This window comes from Phalacrocorax aristotelis, chromosome 6 (assembly GCF_949628215.1).
Source record: "Phalacrocorax aristotelis chromosome 6, bGulAri2.1, whole genome shotgun sequence".
NCBI lineage: Eukaryota > Metazoa > Chordata > Aves > Suliformes > Phalacrocoracidae > Phalacrocorax > Phalacrocorax aristotelis.
In genome coordinates, this window is record NC_134281.1 from 50,021,985 (window position 1) to 50,046,404 (window position 24,420).

Genomic DNA, 24,420 nt, shown 5'->3' on the forward strand with positions numbered 1-24,420 from the left:
TTCAAAACATGAGTCTGGAGAGGGGAGGAAGGGAAGGAAGAGAAGGCAGGTGGGTCTCAAAGTCTGCTTTTATCTGGGTTTCTTTCCCTCCTATTTAGCTTTAAATGCAAGAGATTTGATTGATTCTTGTCCCCTTGCTAATTAATAATATAATTGTGCCTTACCCTAGGAGGCATTAAAACTAAGCCTCATCAAAAGCGAGAGCTGTGTTCGAAGGGACATGCAGAAACTGGCAACAGTTGTTTTCTGGTTCTGTCAGTTTGCTTTGCTGCACAGGAAAGATGAAGCTCATATACCTGGCCCATGGTCCATCTCCAAACCTGGCCAACTCAGAGATTGCATCACCTGGCTGCGAGGTCAGAACTTGGCCGGGCAAAAGCAGTAAGCTTCGTGCCTCCTGAGGGTGGCTGCCTGCACAAGCCTGTCCTGCTGCTGCCTCTCCAGCTAATGCAGATCTGCTCTGTGCTACCTCTCTAACAAGGCAGACTGGCAGTTTGTTCTGTAAAGAATGAATCAGCTCTGCATGGGGTTGGTGGTAAAAAGGCAGAACAGAGGAAACTCCGACAGAACAATGCTGACTTCAGACCTGAGAAGACTGGCTTAGTTGTAGCATGTTTGTTCCGTTACTTAGTTCTTCTGTTTTGTATGGTCGTATGTTGGGACAGGACTGAAATATCTGCAGGCTTTAGAGTTCACCCCCAAGTCTTCAGATTACTCAGCAAGCACTTTGCTAGGCTAAGAAGTTGTTTGCTCTCCCCTTGCTCTAGATCTTCCAGGGATTTGCTTTTCTAGATTCATTGTGGGAACTCTTTCAAAAACAGCATAAGCCCAATGACCAAATAGTTTCACTCACCATATTTTGCTTTTGCAGTAGAAAATCTTGTAGCACAGTCTATGACATGAGCTGGATGGTTTTGCCGAAGTATTGTAACAGCTAAGAGAGACTATTAGCGCAGGAGAGACTTTTATCTGGTCAGTAGTAAGAGTTGGGCTTTTGAAACAAACCATGAGCGCTTACCTCCCTGTGGGTCTGAGCTCCAAAGGGAAGAGTTCAAAACAGCTATAAAGCTAAACAAAAAGAAATACGTGCCTTTCAGTTTGCTTTGTCTTCTGCACTATAGAAAGAAGCATGACAGATGATGATACTTAGGTTTGGATTAGGCTAACTTTTAGGATATTTCTGTAAGTAGAGTTTGGAGCTCCAGTTGGCAACAGACAAAAATAAGGATATCTTCAACCAGAGGCAAAGGAAGAGTCTCTAAAGCTGTATCTTAGATTATTTGGTCTAGTGTGATTCTCTAAGGCAGATTTAATTTGGTTTAATCGCATAGAAATTAATCTCAGTCAACCGAGGCAGGGAATGACCCTGACCAGAAGCAACACATGCAGGGAGTGGTGTCCTTCCGAACCCTCAGAGCTATGGTTTATAGCTGTCTGGCATTTTCAGTAGTATCAGCTCTGTGAGTCTTCCTACCCCAAACTGCTGCTGTTTATCTATCACAGGATTCACTGTGATCTACAAAAGCTTTTCAGTTAGATGTTTGCAATGAAAATATGAGGACCAGGACACCTTTGGCATTTGTAACTTTATTGCAGAAAAAAAATCCACTATTAACATATTTTACAAAGGAAGTTGCACTTTGGTGTTGGGCGAGTTTTCTTCCTCACCCCTTTCCCCTGGACAGCGATGCAGAGATGGGAAACAAGAACAACCAGCCCCTGCCCTTTTGGTTGTGTGCAGAGACACTCTCCAGCTACACCAGCCTGCACCGGTTCTAGCCAGGATGGAGTTCTATTTTCCACCACTAACTTGCCTCCCCTTGTGCCAAAAACCAGTAGCACCCTGCCCTCTGGCAGGGGAAACAAGTCTGTAGCTAGGGAGATTGCTCTGTGCAGACAATGCTTGATACAAAAGCTTTGGAGTTTTGACAATTGCCCTTTAGTTTTCATGCAATAATAAAGTAGGAGAGAACCAACCCTTCTTCCCTATTTTACTGGGCATCCTTACAATAAACAGATGTAAGGCCAAAGCCAACAGCTGAACCCAAACTCCACTGCAGCCATTTGTCAGCCACTTCGGAAGTAGTAACGCAGGAAGGAGGAACTGCTGCTGTACCCAGTTCATCTATTTGACCCAGACCGGTTCTGCTCCGTCTTTGGGCTTTAGAGATAACTTGAGCCCTGCTGATGGGGAAGTTCCCCTTTCCTTGCTAAGGCAAGCAATAACAGCACTAGAAAAAAAGGGTACTTTTGTTAGGGAGGCCTGGTATCTGTCCTTTGTGGGGTCAGTGAGTGTTGCTACTGTAAGGAGAGGAGGGACTGAGGCTTGTAAGAGCAATGTGGTAGATAATCTCTACCCCTTGCTGTATCCTGAGGGAGCAATTGGCTTAGTCAAAAATCAAACGCTCTAGAGAAGGCATGTGTTTCTTTTTAGGCAAACTTGACATAGCTGCAGTCAAATGTGAATTAGAAAACAGGAGCAGCTGTCAATTCATGGAGACTTTCATGTCAGGCACACTCTGGTCTTTCTGAGGCGAGGGCACCAAAAGATCCTCAGACTTACACTCAGAGGCTCTGGTCCATGGGTTTTCTTGAGAGGCCTCAAGAGCCTTGGATGCAGTCTACAGCAGTGATATTTTGAGGCAAAAGTGTAGAATCTAAACAGCCTAACATCTAGAAAGGGAAGGGAAAGAAGGCACCTACATCCAGGATCCGCCCTTATGACAAGATGCCAATTGGCTCAAAGACCAATATTAGAAGGTAAAGGAGCTTTGACTTTGCATTAGCAGAGGAGGGAGAGTGCAGTGCTAGTTTTGTACAACAACTTTCAGCAACCAGATGCTAGCAGCAAACAGGGAGGTACCTGAGAAAGGCATGTGTCAGTCCAGGCAGGGAAATGGACTAAAGCATTTACTGAACCTGGGCAAGGAGTTTATGCATATGCTGAAAGTATCATGTATGGGAGACAGAGTTTCCTAATTTTGGTGAGACCAAATTAGTGCGTCTAACTGGCAATAGACTGAGTCCTATCAAGGCCTGTTAAGCTAAAATAAGCTAAGTTCATTTTCCTCCCAGCAACTTCAAAGCAACATCAAGTAGCAAGGGCACTTCTCCAGTGGCCACAAAACTGTTTTCCCTTGTTAAAGAGAAAAGGTATGCACGTGGGAAGGAAGCAGAATGGTCTGTCATCTTCCTGGTAGGTGTTTCAGGATGGGCAGTGCCAATCCCAGGACTAAAGCTGAAACAGGAACAAAAAACAGTGCAAGAAAACAAACAACCAACCTTAAAAATATAGAACAAGAAGGAGCCCAAGAGAACTGATCTCCACATCCTTGGCTCCCTCAGAAAACAGCAGTCTCCTTTGCTAGTACTGTGCTGACACCACCAGTGTTAAGAGCTCTTGTATGGATCACTTCCCCACGTCCTTTAAAAGCAGCAGCTGCCAAGAGGGACAGAAGAGATCCATGCAGAACATGATGGCAAAGGTTGTCTTGGCTAATTGGTCACCACATTAAAAGGAGGAGGCACCTCTTCAGGGCATTGTTTCGAGGAGAGCCTGGAGGAAAGGGCCAGACTTGGGCTCTGATTCCCAGCATGAAAACTTCAACATTGAACTATTTAAAATGTCTAAAACCAAAAGCCATCTGAAAAGGATCTTTCAGTTGTGTGCAAATCACAGCCCCTCATTCCTCAGCAGATCGTCTGGGACCAAGTCCTCAAGGCCTTCTCCTCTGGGTAGTTCAGCAGGCCAGGCAGAGGACAACCTGGTTGCCTAGTAGCTGTAGAGTGAGAGAGGTGTGTCCTCCATCATGTCATCCTAGAAGCAGAGAAGAGCGTGCTTTAATGAGATGTCTGCACGACAGCAAACAGCCCCAGCTTGGAGGAGTGCTGAGCAGGCAGCACAGCCTTCTCATCCACACTGTCACAGTGTGGCCATCTGCCCAGCAATCCACCCAAATGCCGTCCTTGTGCAATTCCCGGGTCTTTGGATTGTCACTCTCCCCTCCTCCTGCAGGTTTTGGAGAGAAGAGATGTATGCTGGAAGAGCCTGTCTGCTGCAGAGATGTGGAAAACCCTGGCTGTGGAAAACTCCACTCAGCTTGAAAGAGCATCAGCTTGCTTGCTAGCTGCAGAAGGGAATTGGTACTCCTCTGTCCCAGAAAGCACAGTGAGTTAGTTGCAGCTTCCCCAGAGCTAATCCAGCCTCTGAAACCCTCATATCTTTTTATATCCCTGAAGGATCAAATGCAGACAGACAGACAACCTCCCTGGCACAGAGCACAGAATCTGCTTTGTCATAGTCACAAAGTAAATACAGGAGGAGAGGTTAGGAACGTGTAATTTCAGGGGAAGTTTGGATGGAGCTCCCCTTCCTCTCTCTATTTAACCTCTTAGCATTCCCCTGCAGAGTGAGGGGAAGGCAGAGAGCTTCTTTAGTGGTCAACCTTGAGACTTGCTGTCTTGATTCAAACCCTGGATGGAAGGAGAGGGACCTAAGAGGGAACAGGAGTTGTGGTCAGCATTCTTGCAGCTGCAAATACCCAAAGCATTGCTAAGGTAGTAGAAGGGGAACTGCAAAGCAGCCAGTAGCAAGCCAGACCGTGTCAGGCTGGGCTGAAGGCATTACTCACCATGGGCAGGTCCTGCAGGCGCCGGAACTCCATGCGGCTGTTGTGCTGGCGGTATCTCAAGAAGCCCACTAGGCCTAGGATGCCCACCATGACAATGAAGACGGAGATCACGGTGATTACCAAGGGATCAGCCCTTGTTGTATCAGCCAGAGGAGAACTGGGTAGCTCTGCAAGGATACCAAGGGAATGAGGCCAAAGGAGAGTCTTCAAGGGCTGGAGTAGCAAAGCCTTGTCTTTTCTGGTTCTGCTCAGTACAACCGAGAGGAAATTTGAGGTACCCCCCAACCCTTTGCCATGTTTTGCGAGAGCGGGGACAAAAGCAGAGCATTTACCTGGATTTTTGTCATCACCAACATCCAACACAGAAGCTTTCTTGTGTATGGGCTCCAATGGCTCCTCCAGTGTAGATGTGCTGGTAGATGTGGAGCTGGTGACAAGGGGTCTCACTGTCACAGTACTGGAGGCACCAGCAGAGGATGTGCTCCCTAGGGCGGAGATGGGAGCAGAGGAAGTTCTGGGCTCCATGGTGCTCTCCTCTGTGGCACCTGCAGGGCTTGTTCCTGGCCTGGTTTCAGACCCTGCTGCTGTGGGCTGCACAGTCTGCCCATCCAAAGGCCCTACCTGAGAGCTGTTAGTTGTTGCTGCAAAATAGGAACAAACAGTTATTTCAAAGGCTAAAATGCAAGTGCACTGCTCTGTGGGACTGGATGAGGTGAAAGCAAGGCCATAAGGAAGACTGCTGGGGCTAAAGGAAAAGCAACTTATTGGCAACCCTTTGGAAAACAACGAGGTCTTATAGTGCAGCTGCAGCTGAGCCATGCTATGAGCCACAGTGCTTAGACAGTCCTCTTGCTTTTCCTATGCGCCAGTCTGCAATGTCAGTCAACCGCAGCTGCGCCCACAAGGCCTGTCCCATGGGGACAAAGGACAAGCAGAGAAGGCTCGAACAGCTCTGCACAGAGCTGGGGATAACCCCAGAGCAAGAGACTGGGAAAGGTCTCTCCTTATGGTGAGCACAAAGGGGGCTGTCCAGGGACTGGTAACAACAGCCCCTGAGGCTGTGCCTGTGCATCACAGAACAGCAGGACACCACGACACCAGCCAGGGTGAAGGATGCAGTTGTGCATGAACACCATGCAAATCAATGGTCAATCAATATTTGCCTTGCATTGCGGTGTGTGACAGCCTGGCAGGCCTCAAGGTGGGCGAGACTGGGATCACAAACCCTATAGCCGGTTCCCATGCTGCCCAGAGGGATCTGAAGGTAGGGTAAGGGGTTCCCATGGTTGCCCAGGGTTGGATGGGCTGGTGCTTGTGCCTGCCCATCTCCATGCTTTGTGTTAAGGGAGGGTGCGCTGCCCGTTTCTGCAGGCACCAGGGAAGGCTCCCGTCAAGCACCCAGCCCTGGTGCAGGAACAGCCCAGCTGGGCAGCACTGCTGAAGCATGTTCTTTTGGACGAGATATATAAAGGACTTCCCTGCACACAATCAATGTCCTTATCAGAAAGCAGCCAGCACAATTAATACCAAAATTAATGGGGCTTGCAAAGAGGATGCTGAGCTAACAGCAGCTCTGCAAGTCAGTCCTACTGAACTGGCCATGCTTAACAGCTCATTCCCCTTTCCCCCCTCTCTCCAGTTCCCATGACAGTTCACAGAAGTTCCCAGGTTGTGCATCCTTGGGGCAGGACTATCTGCACAGGCAGAAAAGGCAAAACCTCACCCGGCACACTGTTCAGAGGAGGCGTGGGGGTTGCACTGCTGGCATCATCCATTTCTTCAGTTGTGCTGAAAGGTTCTGTGACTTCGTGGTTGGCCTGGTTTTCTTCCAAAGTACTGGCAGTTGGGGTAGGGGAGGGAATTTCAGTGCTGCTGTTGACTGACAAGCTCATATTGTAGTGCTCACGCTGTGTAACTGTGACCTCCCTAGGGCTGACAGTGATGGAAGCCTGCAGTGTCTCTGCCTTGGTGCCTACCATGGGGGTGGTAGGGATGGAGGCATCCTCCATCTCTGTAGAGTTGGTTCCAGTGGCATTGAGTGTTGCGGCAGTCAAGTTTTTCTCCAGGCTTGTTTCAGGAATGGCAGTAGTCACTGGACTGAAGTCCGAGGCTTCCCTTGGCTGATGTGAGGTTAGGGCTGTGCTCAGAAAACCTGTCGGTGTCACAGAGGTCTCACCTGTCTTCAGTCCCTCTCCTATGGAACAGAGTTAAGAAACACTGAGAAGTTTGTCAGAGATCCCACACTAAGAGAAGTAACAGAGTGGGAGGCCAGGAACTGAACCTCTCCATCCCCTTAACTCCAAATCCAGCACAGGTTCACACTTGAGGCTCCTCTGTCTTCCAGATCTCTCTGAGGCAGGGACTGGCTCTAGGGGACCTGTCTTTACCCTCCTCCCCTTCAAGCTCTGTGCTCCTGTTCTCTGGCATCAGCATCAATAACCCCCCTACCCTGGAGCACCTTTTAAACATTTTTAGAGGATTTGGGGTTTTTAGAAGTACCACCTGACACCTGATTCTGTGAGAAACTTAGATAAGTAAGTCTTCCTTGCTTTACTGACAAAGAGTCAGTAGCGGTGCAGAAAAATATAAGTTGGGAAAAAGTGGAAGTAGATCCTCTTATCTTCCCTGGCCCAATGAAGTGTAGAAAAATAATGTTTAAGTCGTCTGTGGCTGGCAAGGGTAAAGTGTATATTGCTAGTCATCTCAGCAGTGTGGGCTTGCTGCTAGAGGGAAAGGTAAAATGGGAAGCAAGAGTACTATGGCTAACAGAGCTGGTGGTGTACCTTGGGAGCCGCCTCCATGAGCTATTTATGAACACATCACCACTATAAAGCATGACTGTTGTCATAGAAATGGGGAGATGCTCAGCCTCCCACTACAGCAAACAGGGCCAGCTTCCCTCATGGGGACATGCAGTGAGCCAGGATCCCCCACAGATCCACAGCCGCTAGACAGCGTGACAACATGCAGGAGGAGGAAAACCACAAGGCTCTTACACTGCCCGTTCATAAACAGGGATCCTGTGAGGGTATTTTAGGGTGTAAATAGGAAGAAAACAGAGAAATGTAACAGAGAGGTGGACTCTCCAGTCAATTTAAAAACATTGCATGGTCAATATTTTGATGATTTCTGTTCAAGTTTCTACCCAAGCCACAGAGGCATGATGAGCCAACTACAGAAAAAAACAAAGGTACCAAAAAAAAAATCCATCTTCATGCCCACTTTCTCCATGGTGGACAAGCATCCCAGGCAGATGCCATAACCAACAGGCAGATGCCACCAACAAAGCAACCCACTTTCATACCAAGGCTTTGGGGAAATCAGAGTTTTTGAAAGCTCTTCAGAATGGACAGTTATCAGAGTTGTTCTCCAGCTACAGCACTTAACAGGCCCTAAAAAAAGACACAATACATCTCTCTCAAGAGAACTTTGCAGTACCCCCACCAGCTGGAGAATTCAAAACCTTGCAGCAGCCTGTCGGAGCTGCGCTTCCCCGGCCCGGGGCCCCAGTCCCAGGAGGGCTCCTGCGGGGGATGCACAAGCAGGCAGCACAGACCCACTCGGCACATTCGGAGAACAAGCTCTCAAGGGAAGCCCCAGCTGGGGCAACTTAAACATGAAGACTGAAAGCATAAGTGATGCTCCCTTTGGCCTTGCCTCGATCCAGCTGTCTGTGGCCAGAATGTGCCTCTAAACAAAGCAAGCTGCTCTCTGAAATAGAGCTAAGGTGTAGGATACAGTTATACCAGTAACACCAGGAAGGAAAAGAGCTGAGAACTGCGTTTCCTGGGATCAGGCATCAAAGCTCACAGCTCTTCATGTGACAATTTCCAGCCCTAAACCCAGCATTGCTATTCAGCATGCTGCCTGTTGGGTGAGATCCCAGCAGCTCCAGAGCTTCTGCTGGGCAATGCTGAAGGATCCCGGCTGGGCATTGACAGATGCTCGCTCTGTAAACACCAGCTACCTGCTCCTACACGGCAAGAGATGTACACAGAGCTGCGCTGTCACCGTGGGTAAACAGGAAAGGTGGTGGCCAGGTGCCCGGCCAGTGGTGAGCCTGGCTACGTGCTGCTTTCAATAGCTGGCCTGTGCTTGGGACAGCCTCCCACAGGGTGGCAAGCTGTGACTGGGGTCATGCATAGGAAAGATTTGGGGAGAGCTGTCTTGCACAAAGGCCTGAGCAACTCTGAAACCGTCCTGCCAGTTTCTGACTAGGAAAGGAAAGCCAGGGGGAAGGTGGATGAATCTGGGCCCTACATGCCAGGGCACCTCCCCGCAGCATCAGGAGCTGGCATCCCCGCCAGGAGGTGCTGTGGGGCAGGAGGGTTTGTGGGGACAAGCAGCTCCCCCCTCCCTGTGAATGAAGACGGGCTGCACACACAGGTCCCCACTGTATGCAAGAGGGAGAGCTAGTGGGAGTAGTATTTCCCTAAGCTCTTCTCTCTGTAAGTAGCCACACGGCTCCTTCCCGCAGAATTGCCCAGTGTCCGTGACCACCAGGGAAGTGGTGCCGGGGCGGGCGGGCTGCTCTGGCTCTGCATCCCACAGAAACATAGCAGGACCGTTGCAGAAAGGCTTGTGCTGTAGCGGCAGCTGGCCTGTGTCTGGCGTAACACAGCACCGTGGTGTGCAAAACCTGGTTTGTAAAGGATGGCAGAAGAAATGTTAAAATTGGCAGGTGTGGAGCTGGAAGGGGAACTGCTGGGGCAGCAGGGCACCCACTCTGAGCGGGGCAGGTGTTGATGGCACCCAGATTAGCAGGTCATCTAGCCCAGAACATCACAGCAGACCCAGGTCTGGAAACAAAGGAGAGCCTGAAGAAAGGGAGACCATAAACCAGGCTAACACAAAGACTCAAGCCATCAAGAGATGATGATGGGAAGATAGAGAACAAGGCAACAGCCTTAAGATGGGCAAGGAAACAAAGGACAGTGAGTAAATCCTGATCACTCGGGGACAGACAGATCACCATCACTGTCTGTCAGCTCCTAAGGGGTAGGGGCACATCCAAAGCCAGCACACAGTCACCAAACAAAGCACCTGGGCAAATACCTGATAGGTGCAACTCGGTGCTTGTGAGCACGTGAGTGTTAAGAGTGCAAGCACTAATGAGTTTTTCTTCAGTTTTTTTTTTAAATAAGAATACTCCCTCACAGGGTCTTGCACTAAGATTTGCTACATCGTTGCTGCAATGCCACAACTCTGTTTCCCACAGTTCTACCACCCAAACAGGCACCCCATTCCCACCCAGCTCCTGTGCAAACCCTGCAGTAAAGCAGGGAAGAGCACAGCCCTGCTGCGAAGCTGCTGCGGCGAGCTGTGCTGGATGAGACCCAGCAAGCCACACCAGCTGTGATCCTCCAGGGTCCAACCACTGTAGTTTGCTCCGGATCCTTGGTGCCTGACAGGTCGGAAAATCCCCAGCTCCAGCGCTGTCACTGCTGCTCCAGTCACTGAGTGACTATGTTTTTAGCTCTTTAACAGTTACTTACAGAGATGCAGGTCAGAGCTCGTTACTCTGGCGTCTTCCAGGAGGAGCTCTGCTTCCTGCAGCATATGCCAGGGAGGCTGTGGCTGCACTGCCTAAAGGCATCACCCTCATCAGCTCCTGGAGACAAGAGGGAACCATGCCCCTCTTGTCTCAGATGGAAACGGAAGGAGTTGGTGTGGATGCTTCACCTTCTCTGGGATCATCCAAGGCCTGAGAGTTGCAGCACCCCAAGACTGCTGGTGAAGGTGCAGTCACCCTTGGATCCATAATAAAGCAACTCTGACTGTACTGCAAGCGAAGAAGCAGGACCAGCTGCAAGCAAGAGCTCTGATAATAACAGTATCTCTGTTTCGCTGATGGGGAACCAAGGATGGGTTTGCTTTATGCTGCAGTGCCTGTTAAAGCAGAGCTGGCTGGTGGTCCCCTGGCTACAGCCCTGTTCCTGCCCCGCGTCTGTGCTAACCACCAGGCTCAGCCTGTGCATGGTGAGAACCAGCGATCTCAGACCACATTAGGGCAGGGCTGGTGGATTTGGAGCGGCAGCTCCCATCAGACAGCGCTGACTGCAGTGACCTCTGTCTGGGAAACGAGAGGGGTGAAGGAAGAGAGTGGCCCCAAGGGAGGAGGGATGCAGCCAGCCAAGAAGCCCCTGCCTTGGACAAGGGTGGGAAACACTCCCTGCTCCGGGAGGGTAGGGAGGGCTCTGAGCATCAGGCCACAGCTTCGGCCCCTCTCCAGCAGTGCATGACGACACTGAGGGACCTCCACACATCAACCCGAGCTCCCACCACCTCCAGAGCAGACATGGTATAAATATGCCATAACTGCGAGGAGTGAAGGAAGCCAGCTCTGCAGGAGACGGGGCTGTTCCTGCTTTGTGCTCCCTGCCCAAGTTTCAGGGCTGGGGCCAAGCGAGGGGCTGAGGAAGGTTTGCACAACCAGCACAGAGCACCACTGCTGTGTCAGGGCAGCCACACAGAGTGGGGACCTCTCCTCCATCCTCTGCCACAGCAGCCACCCCACCGTCAATTTTTTCTCAGAATAAAACAAGGCAATGAAACAGCAGGGCCTCAGCTGGACCAGCCTGTGGACGAGCTCTTGCCACAACCCTCCTGCCCCAGTCCCAGCAGCATCCTCTGCATTTTCCTTCCTATCTCAGCCAGAAACAGCAGCCTGAGCTTCCCAAGGGTCTACACAAACCCGACTCCAATCCATAGGCTTTACCACCATTTCTAAAATCCCTCTTAGGGTGAGATGTAGGAGAGCCATGTAAGGTAAGGAAGGCAGCAGCAGGCTGGCTGCTGGGGCTCAAGGGAGAGCAGGGCGGCGGGGTTCAGGCTGTAGTCACTGCTGGAAGAGGTGAGAGCTGAGCACAAAGAGTAGAAAGGATCCACCCAGGATTTCAGAAGTGCCATGGAAGCAGAACTCCCTGGTGCAGACGTATCCTCCTGCGCAGGTTGTCCCTGTCTGCAGATAGCACCTTGTGTAAATCAGCTTCCTACAGAATGCACGTCAAACCACTACCCCGAGTCATTGAAAAAGCACCCAAACCCTTCTAAAATGCTGTTTTTGTGCACTAACTGAATTCAATTTCCATTTAAGTGTAACAGCTCAAGTTGCAAAAAACCTAGTAAAATGCAATATTAATAAAATGTTTAAAAAGTAACAGCATAAGCTGTAACTTATATTTATTTAAACAATTATATTATATCCTCTTGCTTAGCAAAGTACTCCATTAAGTGTAGAAATTATCTTTTGTTGCTAGTTATTACATTTTTATGGTTACCAACCAATGGTAATTAAACAACCTCTTCAAGGAAGAAAAGCTCGACTATAAATGCAAATAAAACCATATAGTGGGATTTCAAACCAAGGCTCCTCATTTCCTGTAAAAGCAGAACCGGAGTAGCTGCTGATTAGATACCAGCCGAGCCAGACCTCTCCTTAACTCAGAGCTTGGAATAAAAAAAACCCCAAGTAGCAGAAGAGATTTCTGGAGCCCTTCAGGGAGGTGCCAGGTGCACCCAGGGATGCTGCAGAGCAAACTCCCTCATCATGATGAATTGAAGCTCAGAGACACAGATCTGGTACAAAGGGCAACTGCTTTATAAGCTCAGCTCCAGTTTGACACCTTGAAGGACCTTGATGGAGGCAGGATGCTACTGGGCTGCACTTGCTGCAGGCTCCAGTTCTCTCCCTGCCAGGGCTGATGCCAGGACTGTCCCCATCCCCATCCCAGCAGAGAGAGGCTGAATGGGCTGCGTGGGAGTCCAGGTATGGGGTGCAGGGACAGATCAGGCCTCACAATCTGCTTGGGGACCACAGTGAAGCTCTTGCGCAGCAGCAAGTTAATTCACCACACCCCGCGTGGACTCTGTGAACTGAGCCATGTGCTGCTGTACAGGCAGCAAAACTGGGGGCAGGGGCTGAACTGGGGTTCTGAGCGCCCAGCGCGGCCCTGGAGAGCTGCCAGGCCAGGCATGCTGCAAAGCAAGGGCTGTGCTAAGGGACAGGAATAGAAACCGCGTCTCCTGACAGAGAAGTTCCAATAGGCAGGTGGCCACGAGCTGAGCACGAGACGGGGCTCAGATTAGATATGGGGCGCCGAGCGAGCGCAGCACTGGGGAGGGACAGCCCAGCGCCCAGCCTGCCCAGGCAGGCAGGAGGATGCTTCCCCAGGGCATCTGCGGATGCAGGCATCAAGCTTGAACCTCTGGGGAGCAAAAAGGGGAGCCAGGAACGTGCCAGTGCTACCACCTTGTTTGATGGCACTGCATTTGGGATGGGGACAACCAGCCCATGGTGGCAGAGCAGAGTTGGGCAGAGCAAGAGTTGCGAGAGCAGAGATGAGCAGCCCTGGAAACAGCGCCATAAATGCCGAGCACAGGTTCTTCAGTACTAGGAAAAGCCATAAAGCAGCACAGACATGCCCAGATCACGCAGCAGTGCTGGAGCCTGAGCCGAGGAGGTGCATCGGAGAGGGGGGCAGCGCTAGTCTGAGCGCCTGCCTGCAGGATGCAGCACCCCAGGGTGGCATGCTCTGCCTAGCCCTGCCACGTGAGCCCTTCCCCACCCAGCTGGGGCAGGGAGAGGTGCAAGAAACTGCTTTCCCGCAGGTTTGCATGAAGCCCCATCACTGATCCCCCATTTAGAGGCAAGGGGGCGTATCCCAAATCCCTGTGGCACAGCAAAAGGGGAGAGCAGGCTGCCTTGCTCAGCCACCACTGTCACACCAGCAGTTATTTTCCACTGGCCATACACAGCTATGAAGCGCCCCGCTTGGCAAGAAGGTGCCCAGGAGGCTCCCATCCTGTTTGCTTTGTTCCCCAGTGGAGGGATTGAGCCATGATGAAGACCACTTTGCCCAGGGGCTGCTGGTGACACACATGGCACCCAAGGCCTGGGAAGCCTGCCCTTCTCTGCAGCTGCATAACCCCAAAAACACAGCAACAGCAGGGAGCTCTGGCATCAGCCAGCCCTTCCCTGCTTACCTTGGGACTCACAGCTGCAGTCCAGGAAGCACGCAGGTCATCAGGAGAAAATTAATTAGCAAGTTGCCTTAATAGCAGCCCCATGTCAGCAGGGAGCCTGGTCTCCAGTGCAGTGCGGTGCGTGAGCTGGGGGGAGTCTGGACATCAGGAAATCTGCTCAGCCCCAAGCAGCCCCCAGGACCTTCCAGCTCTGTGGCTGCTGGGTTCATGGGCTGTGGGGCTTGGAGGCTGCATCCTGCCCTGAGTGGCCGCAGTTTGGGTCATGCAGGGCGAGCACTTGCCCTGGCCCTGTCCTGAGCAGCCCTACAGTCCTCAGGACATGACTGCAGACCTGAGCGGTGCTGAGCCTTATGAGAGCTGCCCCACAGAGTGTGGTGGGCTCAAAGGCAGCCACTGCCATTGCGAGGCAGCCCTGTGGAAACTCCTGCAGCAAGAACTGCGTCTGCCCACCCAGAGGGTTTCAGTGGAAAGGAAGGATGGAGAGGTGCCTCCATGCCTTGGATCATCTCTGCTGCCCTTTACCTGGAGGGGTGGGGCTAGGGGAGCTGGAGGAGGTGAGTGCTTCGCCCCTGCCCAGCGCCTCAGGCCTTGGAAGGGCAGAAGGGAGCCAAGATGCACCCTGCACCTGGGGGAAGAACACGTGCAGGAATGGCATTGAAGACTGATGACATGACATGATGGGGCTGGGCAGGCGGTGCAGGATTGGTGGTTACCCCACACAGCCAGAGGTACCATCCTGAGGTGAGGACCCAGCTGTGGCTCAGTTCGGGGTGCAGGAGCACTAGAGCCATCCAGGGCGGGGTTGGGTCCATCCACTCCCCCTCACCCTGGGCAAACAAGGGGAAAAAACCATGGCAAACTGGCTGCAGGGCTCTGCAAGCGGACACACTGCCTGCCTGTGTGCATGGCCCCGGCCATTGACAGACTGGGCTTTATGCCCCTGTACCGCTCCCGGCCCCGCACTGTCCCCTCCACTTGCGAGGCAGCTCAGGGCAGGAGGGGGAGCCAGCAAAATGCCCAGACAAAAATTACTCAAGGTTTTATTCGTAAGGCTAACAGTGCTGGAGGAAGTGGATTTCCGCAGGCAGCAAAGAAAGGCTGCATTGAGAGGCTGGGGTGGGCAGAGCGCAGGGGACGCAGCAGCCCGAGCCCCTCTGTGGCCCCACAGCAAGCCTGCCCGGGGAGCGGGAGCGGGCACTGCCAGACAGTGCAGGCAAAGAGGATCTGCACCAGGAGCAGGGCAGAGACCAGCGCACGGAGCTGGGACAAGCTCGGTTTTGGACAGGTTTGTCTAGCAACTGTCTACTTTAGGGCCAATCTCCAGGCAAACCTTTCCCTTCCCCCATCATTGTCTTGCTGAGATTCTCTGGTGTCTCATTAAGGGTGTGCTTGCCAAGGGGCATTTTTTAATTGGTGGCATCTATTCCGCGCCACCTATTTTCGCAAAACTTTTGCTCCCTCAACTGTGGCTGGGATTAGCTAGTGGATCCAAGAGCCCTGAGGGCCAGGCCAGCTGCATAGGTGCCATTTCCTGAGGCTGTGAAGGGACTTTGGGATTGGGACACTAAGCATGAAAGATCCCAGGAAAAACACAACGCAACCTTAAATCTGGTACAGCCCAGCAGTTTGAGTCTTGGACTTTGTAGCGAGAGGGCTCTTATGAGCCAGCTGGGGCAGGGGGCTCCCCAGGGGTACCCCAGTGTGCTGGGGGCAGGAAACACTGCAAAACACGGGGCCAGCACAGCCAGCGGCAGCCCCAAGCTCCTCCTTCTCTCGGTGATTGAAATCCCGAGTCGTTCCTCTGCCAGCGGTAGCCTCCCTGCACCCTGTCACAGCGCAGCCACCCTCGCACAGGGAGCACAGCGTTACTCAAGGCTTTGCCCACATGAAGGGGGCTGGGCTGGGACTGTTTCCCCATGCTCAGCCTCAAACCCAGCCAAACCGCATCCAGCACCCAAAACCTCTGCCTGAGTGCTGCTCTCGCTGCTGGGGTAGCCCCGCAGGCACCTACGCTAGGGTTTTACCAGCCCAATTAGTTATAAGGAACCAAGTTTCTGTGTGTTACCCCTTGGTCTCTTGCCGTCATCACCGTGCTGTGATCTGACCAGGCTCTAGCCAAGGGTTTTTGCTCAGCCGCAAGGAAAAGCGTTTTCTTCCCCAGCCCCAGGCAAGCCCCTAAATGCCAGCTCAGACTTTGTCGCTGCCAGGGTCACAGGGGGTGGTGGCAGCCCCCGACTCGGGGTGCGCTCCCAGCCACGCGGCAGGGCTCGGCAGCGTGTCGGCGGACGGGGCTGTCAGCGCCACGCTACAGGCTGCGCCTGCCCACGTGGGGACGTGTTGCTCGTGGAGCCGAGCCAAAATACAGCCTGGGAGAGGCTGCCTGGGGCTGGGGTCTGGCTCCTGCTCCCTCCGGGACACCAGCATCCAAGCACGCACAGCGGGACGGGCACCCTGTGCCTGCAGGGAGGCGGCAGAGCCTGGGCTTTGTCCGGGGTCCCCTCGGTGGGAAGCTCAGCAGCGGCTCGTAGGCACTCAAGAGCTGCGGAGTGGGGGGAGAGTGGGCTCGCAGGGCTGGATGATGGCGGGCGAGTGCCTCCGGACTCGCTGCTCGCCCTCCCCGCGCATCCCCTCGGGTTCCCCGCCGGGGCGGGGAGGTGAGCCCGGCCCGGCTCCACTGGCGGGGTTGCAGCGAGCTCTGCCTGCAGCTGCCTTGTATGGGCAAGGCCGGGGCGGGCGGCCTCACTGCTGCCTTTGAGCTCGCCCGGGCTCCCCCCCGAGCATCTCCGGGCGACCCTACCTGCGCGCCCGCCGGGGCGACGGTGCCCGGGGTGGGCGGCACTTCGCCCCAGTTTCGGGACCAGGCCCGGGACGCTGCTGTCCGGAGGTTTCCGTCCCCGGGGAGGGCTCCCCAGACCCCCTCCCGCAGCCCCGCCAGACGGTGGAGGCGCCCGGGCCCCAGCGCTGCCCCGACGGCTGCTCCCGGCGCCGTGCTCCCCGCCGCGGCGGGACCGGCGGGACCCCCGGGCCGCCCCCCCCACCCCGGCCCCCCTCGGGCGGCCGCCCCCAGTACCTGGCAGGGCGCAGAGCAGGCAGCAGGCGGCGGCCAGGCGGAGCAGGGCACGCCGCGTCCCCTCCATGCTGGGCCGATCCGCGCTGGCTCCGCCGGCGGCACCGGGGCGGCACCGGGGCGGGGCGGGGCGGGGCGGGGCGGGCGGCACGTGGTGCGGCCCCGGAGGCGCGGGGCGGGGGCCGCTGCCGCCCCCCGCACTCCCGGCACCCCCCGCATCCCCGGCCGGTCCGGACCCGCATTGGACCCGCCCCTCCGGTCCGGTCCCCGGCACCCCCGTTTCGGGCAGAGCACTCCCGGTCCGGTTCGCCCTTCTGTCGCCGGCACCCTCGGTCCGGTTCGGCACCGCCCACTGGCAACGCCTTTGCCTCCCGGCACCCCCGGCTCGGGCAGGGCAGTCTTGGTCCAGTCCCGCACCGGCCCCGGTATCCTCTGACCGGTCACCCCTAGTGCGGGGAGGGCACCCCCGGTCCGGTCCTTCTGTCCCGGGCATCCCCGGCCCGGTCCTGCGCCACCCCGACACCCCATGCTGGTCCAAGTGACCCCAGTCTGGGCTCTCACCATCCCTCGGTCTTGTCCTGCATAGCCCCTGGCACCCCCAGTTGTGCCTGGCACCCCTGCTTCTGCCCCATACAGGGCTGGGGACAGTGGCCAAGCCCAACAAGTGACATTACCCTGGGGCCCCAGCACTGTTGTGGGGTACCTGGGTCTGTGGGTGCAGCCAGGTGCGGTGCTGCTCCAAGCACCCCTGGATGCTGCCCTGGCCAGGGCTGAGCTGGGTGCTCAAGGGGCCACAGCTGGTTTTTCAGGGCATCCTGCAGCCTGTGGGGCACATCCTGGTCCCACATCCCACCCGGCCTCCTGGGGCTGGCCAATCCAATCCAGGTATTGTGAGGGCTAAGCCAGCAGCTATCATTCAGAAAGTCTGACCGCTGTCTTCTGGTCATCATTTCCGAAAAAGAAACCCCATTATAAAGCTGGCAGTGGCCAGGCGCCCGGCCAGGCACCCTGCGCCCAGGCTGTTCTCCGGAAGGACCAAAAACCCCCTTGCAAATCCCTTGTCATGGTACATCTTCTCCAATCTCAGCCTCATGTGGTGCATCTGGCATGAGCCCTCCTGTCCTGCCCCGTCAGCTCTCACAGAAACACTGGGAAAGTTTGGGGCTCCTCTGATGGGGGTGCAAAGAACAGGTGGCCTTGGAAGCATCTGGGGCCCCTGTGTCATGGCTGACCCTCTCTCAGGCTGCTTTGGCAGAGGTGGGGCTGTGAGTCCTCTTCTCTGTCCCAATACCCGTGTCTGCAGCACCACAGGACAGAGGAGGAAGGTGGAAATGGATATTTTTGTTCCCTGAGAAGTCTTGCCTTCCCTCTTCAATGTGGGGCTCCTTGGAGGCTCCTGCCCTCAGTTCAGAGGCAGGTAGAAGAGAACAGTGTTGATCTGATGCAGAACTGATCACATCTTTTGCTGGATCTTTAAAAAGAAAAAAACCATAAATCTCAGCCCCTCATTGGAAATGTGTTTCTAGCTGCTTGCTACTTACCACCACCAAAACTAGATGTACCATTTTCTGGCATCCCGTTAACACAGAAGTAATTGGGCTGGTACAAATTTCCCAATTCTAAGGGGAATTCTTTTAAATGTATTTACAACTTTTTGGTAAGGTATAAGAGTCTTCTGCTCCCCACCAACGCCACAGCACAAAGCGTCCTTTGTGCCAGACAGGCTTGGGCTCCCGGTGCCACAGCGTGCACCACCGACCTGGCACCTTGGAACCTGCCAGATCTCACCAGTGAGGGACCAGGGCATTTCCACTCCCCACAGCACCCACCCCTGGGGAGGACATGAGCTCCGGGGGACATTGGCACTGCTGGCTGTGGCCACAGTTCATGAACTTGTCTGATGCCTGCAAGCTTCTGACTCATGTCTCTCCTCTGGTCTCTCTCATGAGATGCCAAAACGATATCCATCTCAGCTAGCTTATAGATAGCAGCTCTCAGTCGTCAAGGTTACCAGTCCCTCTGCTTTAATTAAGCGTATAGACATGGCACAGGGTATCTTCAACAGCTGGGTGACAAGGAGAGCATCGGGCTGGCACTCCCCAAGGGGTTGTGAGCAGCAACAATAAACCTGGGCAGATAAGCCCCCCTGCAGGTCACTGCTATTACTTTAGCTGATCTCCACACTCATTAAGATTAAGATTAACACACTAATGAGGACCCTTCAGCTCCTCATAGCATGGAAGGGGCAGCTGGGAGTGAGAAAACTGCATTGGTGTGACCATGCCTTTGCAATGACACTGCCGCTCTCCTACGCTGGAGAAGGGAGGTAAAACAAGGGGCATTTTCACACCCCACTGGTGCACTGCCACTTTCTCTTGGAGCGAGCAAAAATATTCCCCTCAGACACCAGGCAGCAGCTGTCTATGTCCGTGTGTGCTATACAGGGGCTCTGACTTGCTCAGGGGGTAGTCGCTCTGGTCTGTTCTGGAAGAGACTGAAAACATCTTTGCACGCCCATGCAGCACGTAGACCAGACAGGTCTGGGTAGCAATGAGAGCTGAGGACTTAGAATAAGTTCTGAAAGAAAATGTTGTGCTCGAAAAACACAGCATCGACTTCTGCCAGTGTCACACACTCTCTTGCAGTGGCTTTATTTAGCTCCTGTCCTTTTGTTTCTGGCTGGTGGCCAGAGCATGGAGCAGGCCAGAGATGATAATGTTGATCATGTTAATTCAATAGGAAGAAGCAGATAATAGAAAAAAAGTGAGTGGAAAATAGTGGCAGCAAAATGGCTGAGGGGAAGTAAGGATAAAGGTAGGAGTGAGAGAGATGTTGGCCCTGGGAGAGATGCGTAAGCTCAGCGCTTGAGCTGTGTCCCCCAGTCTGGGCTACGACATGAGTTGAGCATCCCCTGAGTGAGCGGAGCAGCGGTGCAGCTTTAGTCCCACTGCCATTGTCACCTCAGTGTGGCCCCTGTGCAACCCAAAGAGTTGCACCTCTTCCACACAGCCCAGGGGTGAGTGGTGGCAGCAGCAGGAGCCCTGGGCAGAGAGATGGCAGCTGTGGCCAGCACTGCTGGGACGTGGGTGGTTCACTGGGTTCACATAAATCTTCCCATTTCTTGCTCTTCAGCCTCTCTGTCCTCTGCCCTTCGCCACTGGGCACGGGAGCACTGTGGGTGCACATCTGACCCTGCCCTTGCAGAGAGCTCAGCAGATCCCAGCCTGCCCCACGCCACCTTGCAAACCTGCTTTTTCAAGAGGGCTGGGCATGATTAGAGTTGGTCTTGGGGTAGATGGGCCAATCTATTACCTCAGATGGCTGCTCTTTCAGCTTCCAGAAGCACTTCCCTGTGGGATGGAGAGAGGGGCTGCTCTCGAAGGGAGATGACTTGGCACTTGAAGAGTTTTTTTAGTTCTCAAGAGAGCTGGTGGCCAACTGACCAGAGTAGAAGAGCTAATCCAAGGAGAGACATCCCCACCCCCCACCCAAGGCTGAAACATTAAAACAGTTTTTTATGAAAGGTAAATTAAATCTCACAAGTCAGAGACAAGAAAAAAAGAATTTATCAAAGAGCAGAAGATGCTACTGGGTGAATTGCAGGCAGGCAGAGGGAGCATTTGCTCAGCAGCCTGGGATATTACATCTCCCCTGATGCTCCTCCAATGCAAACACCACTGCCATTCATCTATTTTTAATAACAGTGACGCAGGCAGTGAACCTGACTTCAAGGCTGGGAGCTTGTCTTTTTCCCCCTGAGTATCTGTCCTGACTCATCTTCCTTTCCAAGGGCCCTTCACAGATTTGTAACCCAGCAAAGGAAGAAAGGAAAAACAAAATCGAAGAAAAAAAGCAGATCAACAAAAAGCATCGGAGACAGAGAACAACTGGGGCAGAGGAATAATAAACAGTGGGATTTTGCTGGCTCAGTGAGCTGGGGAAAATTAGGGGGCTGGGAGACCTAAATGTGTACAGGGTCATGCTGATCCCAGAGCAGGATCTCTCAGGCAGCCAAGCAGGGATCCAGTAGCAGCCGGATGCTTGTCTTGAAGGTCTGCAGAAAGCCCAGGCTGGAGGAAGCAGGGGCAGTCCTGGGGGTGCCCAAGCCCAGGGTGGCCAGTGGGTACAAGCTGAAGAGCTCTGCTGTGGCAGAGGTCTCTGATTTCAGTGCCACAATGAGTCTCTGTGCAATTGTAATTGCAGAGGTAAGGGCAAGTGTGAAGAGTGTAACCAGAGGAAGGGAGCCTGCTGCACTGCCCAGGGAGGCAAAGAGCTGTGCTTTCATGCCAGAGAACAGTTGTTCTAGCTGGGGTGTGAGGACCGTGCACCAGGCAATGCAGCAACCCTTTCAGGCCTCGGCATGGGGCAGGAGAGGTGGGACTGGTGGCTGTGTGGGCTGGCGGCCTCGATGCTTAATAGGATTGTGTGGTCTCTTTGGGCATCCACCATGGTTCAAGCTAGTGCAAGTTTGTATTTCTGCACTCTGGTGGTTGTTACTGTGAATACACCTTTGTCAGATGTTTAAAGTTTTTCCCTACAAAATCGGTGTTTTGGTATCAGACAACCCAAAAATTCAGGGGCTGCTGAGGGGAGCTGTGCCCCAGGCCTGCTCGGAGCACTGGGGTCTCACCCTTTGGCCCTCAGGCCCAAAAGGCTGGAGCATGGTCTGATGGGCTCTCCCCAGGGCTGAAGCCACCCAGGCACAGCAACAGAGGGTCAGTCCTGCCTCACCATCCCGGTGTTCACACAGCATAACGTCTGGGAGCATCGTAGAGCAGGCTGGAGCAAGCTGGCCAGCTCTGTGCTGCTCCATGCCCACGGTACCACCAGGAGCTCGGCTATAGCTGTGCCATGGCACGGTTGCAGTGGGGACAGGCTCTGAGCTGAAGCCAGGGTAGCAGATGGCTGTGATGAGCAGGCAGGGGAGCGCAAGGCCATGGCACCAGTCACAGCATGGCAGCTGCCTAAATGGGAATATCCATCTGCCCCAGCATAAGCCCTCTCTGGTTCCTGAGGCAGAGTGTCGGGTGCTGCTGCCAGCCTCTTGCCTGGGGTCTGCCCAGCCTCCGGGAGTAGAAACATGGAAGAGGCTCTGACAATCCCACGACTGCCAGGTCCCGTGCAGAGATGCGCAGTGCCAGGTTCGGGCTGATATGCCAGCATGGCTTTGTGCACAAGGACAGGCTGTTTGCCTTGCCTGCACTGGTGGTGAGACAGATTCGTTAACCTTGTTCTTCATCAGCAGGCATGTAAATCCTCATCCAGAGGACAGCGGGCAGGCAGCCCCCGCAGAGCCCTCCTTGCTGCCAGGAGGATGGTTATGACATGACAAGGACCACAGGGTCCAAGCGCAGTCCGCGCTGTGCCTTCCCCTGCTCAGAGCAGTGGGAAATGGCCTCTCACCCACGAGAAAACCTCACCTTGGTCTGCAAAGGCCACCTGCAAGGCTGGCTGAGGGAGGTGCAGGTGGAAGGATGCACCTCTAGGGGAACCTGTTAAGATGCTTTTTGAAATCTAGGGGGTTTGGTGTGTGACTGACAGTGTAAAGGGATAATTATTTCATGGTTGTCCTGTTAAATGACCACCGAGGATAGGGGCTAGAAAAGGGACAGTGTTGACACTAAACAAGGGCAAATTCCAGGCAGTCCTGCTGGGACCCTCTCCTCCAGCTCCTGTGACATGACTCCAGATCTCCACTGGTGTAAATCAGAGCAGAATTTGACCAATCCTATCTAAAGAAGGTGTTTTTCCATGACAGGTTTCATTACATAAAGTATTCCTTGGGTTAAATCACTAATGTGCCCAATCTCACCACAGTGCTGTGAAGTTGACACACTGTCTTGGTCCCCTGGGAGGGGAGAGAGACAGTCCCCATTGCCTGACACTTGTTTAATTTTGGAGCCCACAAAATTGGAGCTGTCTGTTGGGGGAAAACACCCGCTCTGCTACAGTGGTGGCAAAAGTTGTGTGGCTATGTTGCCACATCTTTCTTGAGAAGGCAAAATCTCCCAAACTTCACTCCTCTGGGGCATTCCCAAAGCCTGGAGGAAGTGAATTCCCCCTCCTGCCTGCTCTCACCCAAGTCCTCTCATGTCTATTTTTACTGCCACGCTGTGAGTTAACCCTTCACCACCCTTTTGCCAAACCGGCTACATTTAAAAAGCCAGCATGATCTTTCTGGGGAAGCGAATACATCTGAGAGCAGAGAAGACCAAACCACAAGCCACAGAGCTGCTTTTTGGATTGGCTGATCTTTGCACGGGGCAGCAGCCTGGGGGCAGCTGGAGGAGAGGGGAATACCCGCCGTGAGCAGAGCTTCCTGCCGTATCTACAGTCTGCGTGACCCTTCTGGGATGCAGGAGAGAGATCGTTAGAACGGAGCAGGCTGTGACATCTGCAAGACTTTGCCTTTGATGAGTCTCTCTGATGAGTCTTCTAATACAACGTTAATATTCCTCTCTCCAGGCAACAGAGGGAGACTGCAAAAGACACTCATCTTCTGCAGATTTTAAGGCCGCAGGTTTGCTGCAGTACTTCTGCCAGCTGCGAGGACGGACAGGGGATTTTCTCAGACAGAGGTTCCGCTGCTGGTGTACGTACACACGTGGTCACTGGCAAAACACGTGCTTTTCTGCTTTCGAAACGTAGGCCTTGCCTTTGTGATAAAGGTGTAGGAGGGGTCTTATTTCCCTCTCAAAACAGGGAGCATCTACAACGCACATCACAGGACCTCATGCAATGTTATGTGAAATACAGTATGAGCGTTTCCAACTGAGATTTAACTTCACTGAATCACACTGGCATATTGTAATGATGTTACTTTGCACCAGCCCATGGGATAAATGCTTGTTCCTGGATATTACCCATGAGATATTTGCACGCTAAAAGCAGAGACAACGTGTATCTTGCCTGGGAATCAGAAAAAGAGGTGAAATTTATGATGGGGAACTGGGGAAAGATGATTCATGGTGCTGGGATTAGCTCCCCAAAAAAGAGAAGTAATAAAAACCTACCACCAGATGTCATCTTGACGCTAACTAATAGCTTCCAAACCAGCAGGAACAGAATAGTGAGATGAAACGAGAAGGCACAGAGGTTTCTTTAACCAGGTACAAGGCCGTGGGGATCACTGCGCACCAGCGTAGTGAACGACCGCGGGGAAGGACATGCTTCAGAGCTGGCTTTGTAAAGTCTGTTCCACTTGCTTGGATAAATCCCAGCAAAATGCACAGCATTGAAATTTGACTTTAAAAAATAAGTTCTAAAAAATTAGTCTTGTTGAAAAGCCCCGTTCTGGAGCTCAGTTCTGCTTCAGTATCAGTGAGCAGAAGACACTGATGGGTCTGAGCTGTTCCATCTGCTTCGTCGCTGATTAAAATACAATGGATATGATAATAATTGTTTAATGGCTTAATTACAAAAGCTTTGCTGAACCCTGCGTTTGAGCTGTCATTAGAAGAGATGTTTGCGTGTGGTTGATATTTAACTTTTGGGAGTGTGAGAAAATTTCCTGTGAAGGAAACTGAGAAGGGAAATAAAGAAAACAGGACAACTCTTTTCCCTACACAAAATACTTCTAAGTTATTACCTGTGCAAAATTATTACATTTTTTGCAGTTAAATTTACAGAGAAATTTTCACTGTAGGCTTGAGTGAAATTCTGAGACTCAATTCAATCAATAAATTGCAGAGCAGAGACTTTAATCCAACTGTCAGGGTAAATCTCCATTCAGTATTA

General features: G+C 53.1%; 1 protein-coding gene across 2 annotated transcripts; it reads right to left on the minus strand.

Moving 5' to 3' along the window:
- Positions 1 to 1,567: 1,567 nt before the first annotated feature.
- On the minus strand, positions 1,568 to 16,822 carry LOC142059210 (uncharacterized). 2 transcript variants are annotated; one of them, XM_075097732.1, is made up of 5 exons: positions 16,687 to 16,822; positions 6,355 to 6,825; positions 4,964 to 5,272; positions 4,632 to 4,798; positions 1,568 to 3,817 (listed from the first exon to the last, which is right to left on the minus strand). In XM_075097732.1, the coding sequence occupies exons 1-5, from the start codon at positions 16,751 to 16,753 to the stop codon at positions 3,773 to 3,775; spliced, it is 1,059 nt and encodes a 352-aa protein (XP_074953833.1). In that variant the 5' UTR covers positions 16,754 to 16,822; the 3' UTR covers positions 1,568 to 3,772. The 2 variants fall into 2 exon arrangements, with proteins under 2 accessions (XP_074953833.1, XP_074953831.1); XM_075097730.1 differs by having other exon boundaries at positions 1,568 to 4,493; positions 16,687 to 16,817.
- Positions 16,823 to 24,420: the final 7,598 nt, after the last annotated feature.

Coding starts and splice junctions, on each gene's coding strand:
- LOC142059210 (XM_075097732.1), bottom strand. CDS start 16,753: ATGGAGGGGACGCGGCGTGCCCTGCTCCGCCTGGCCGCCGCCTGCTGC. Junction 6,826..16,686: donor CCTGCTCTGCGCCCTGCCAG/GTACTGGGGGCG, acceptor TCTGTTCCATAG/GAGAGGGACTGAAGACAGGT. Junction 3,818..4,631: donor GCCTGCAGGACCTGCCCATG/GTGAGTAATGCC, acceptor CTCTGCTTCTAG/GATGACATGATGGAGGACAC.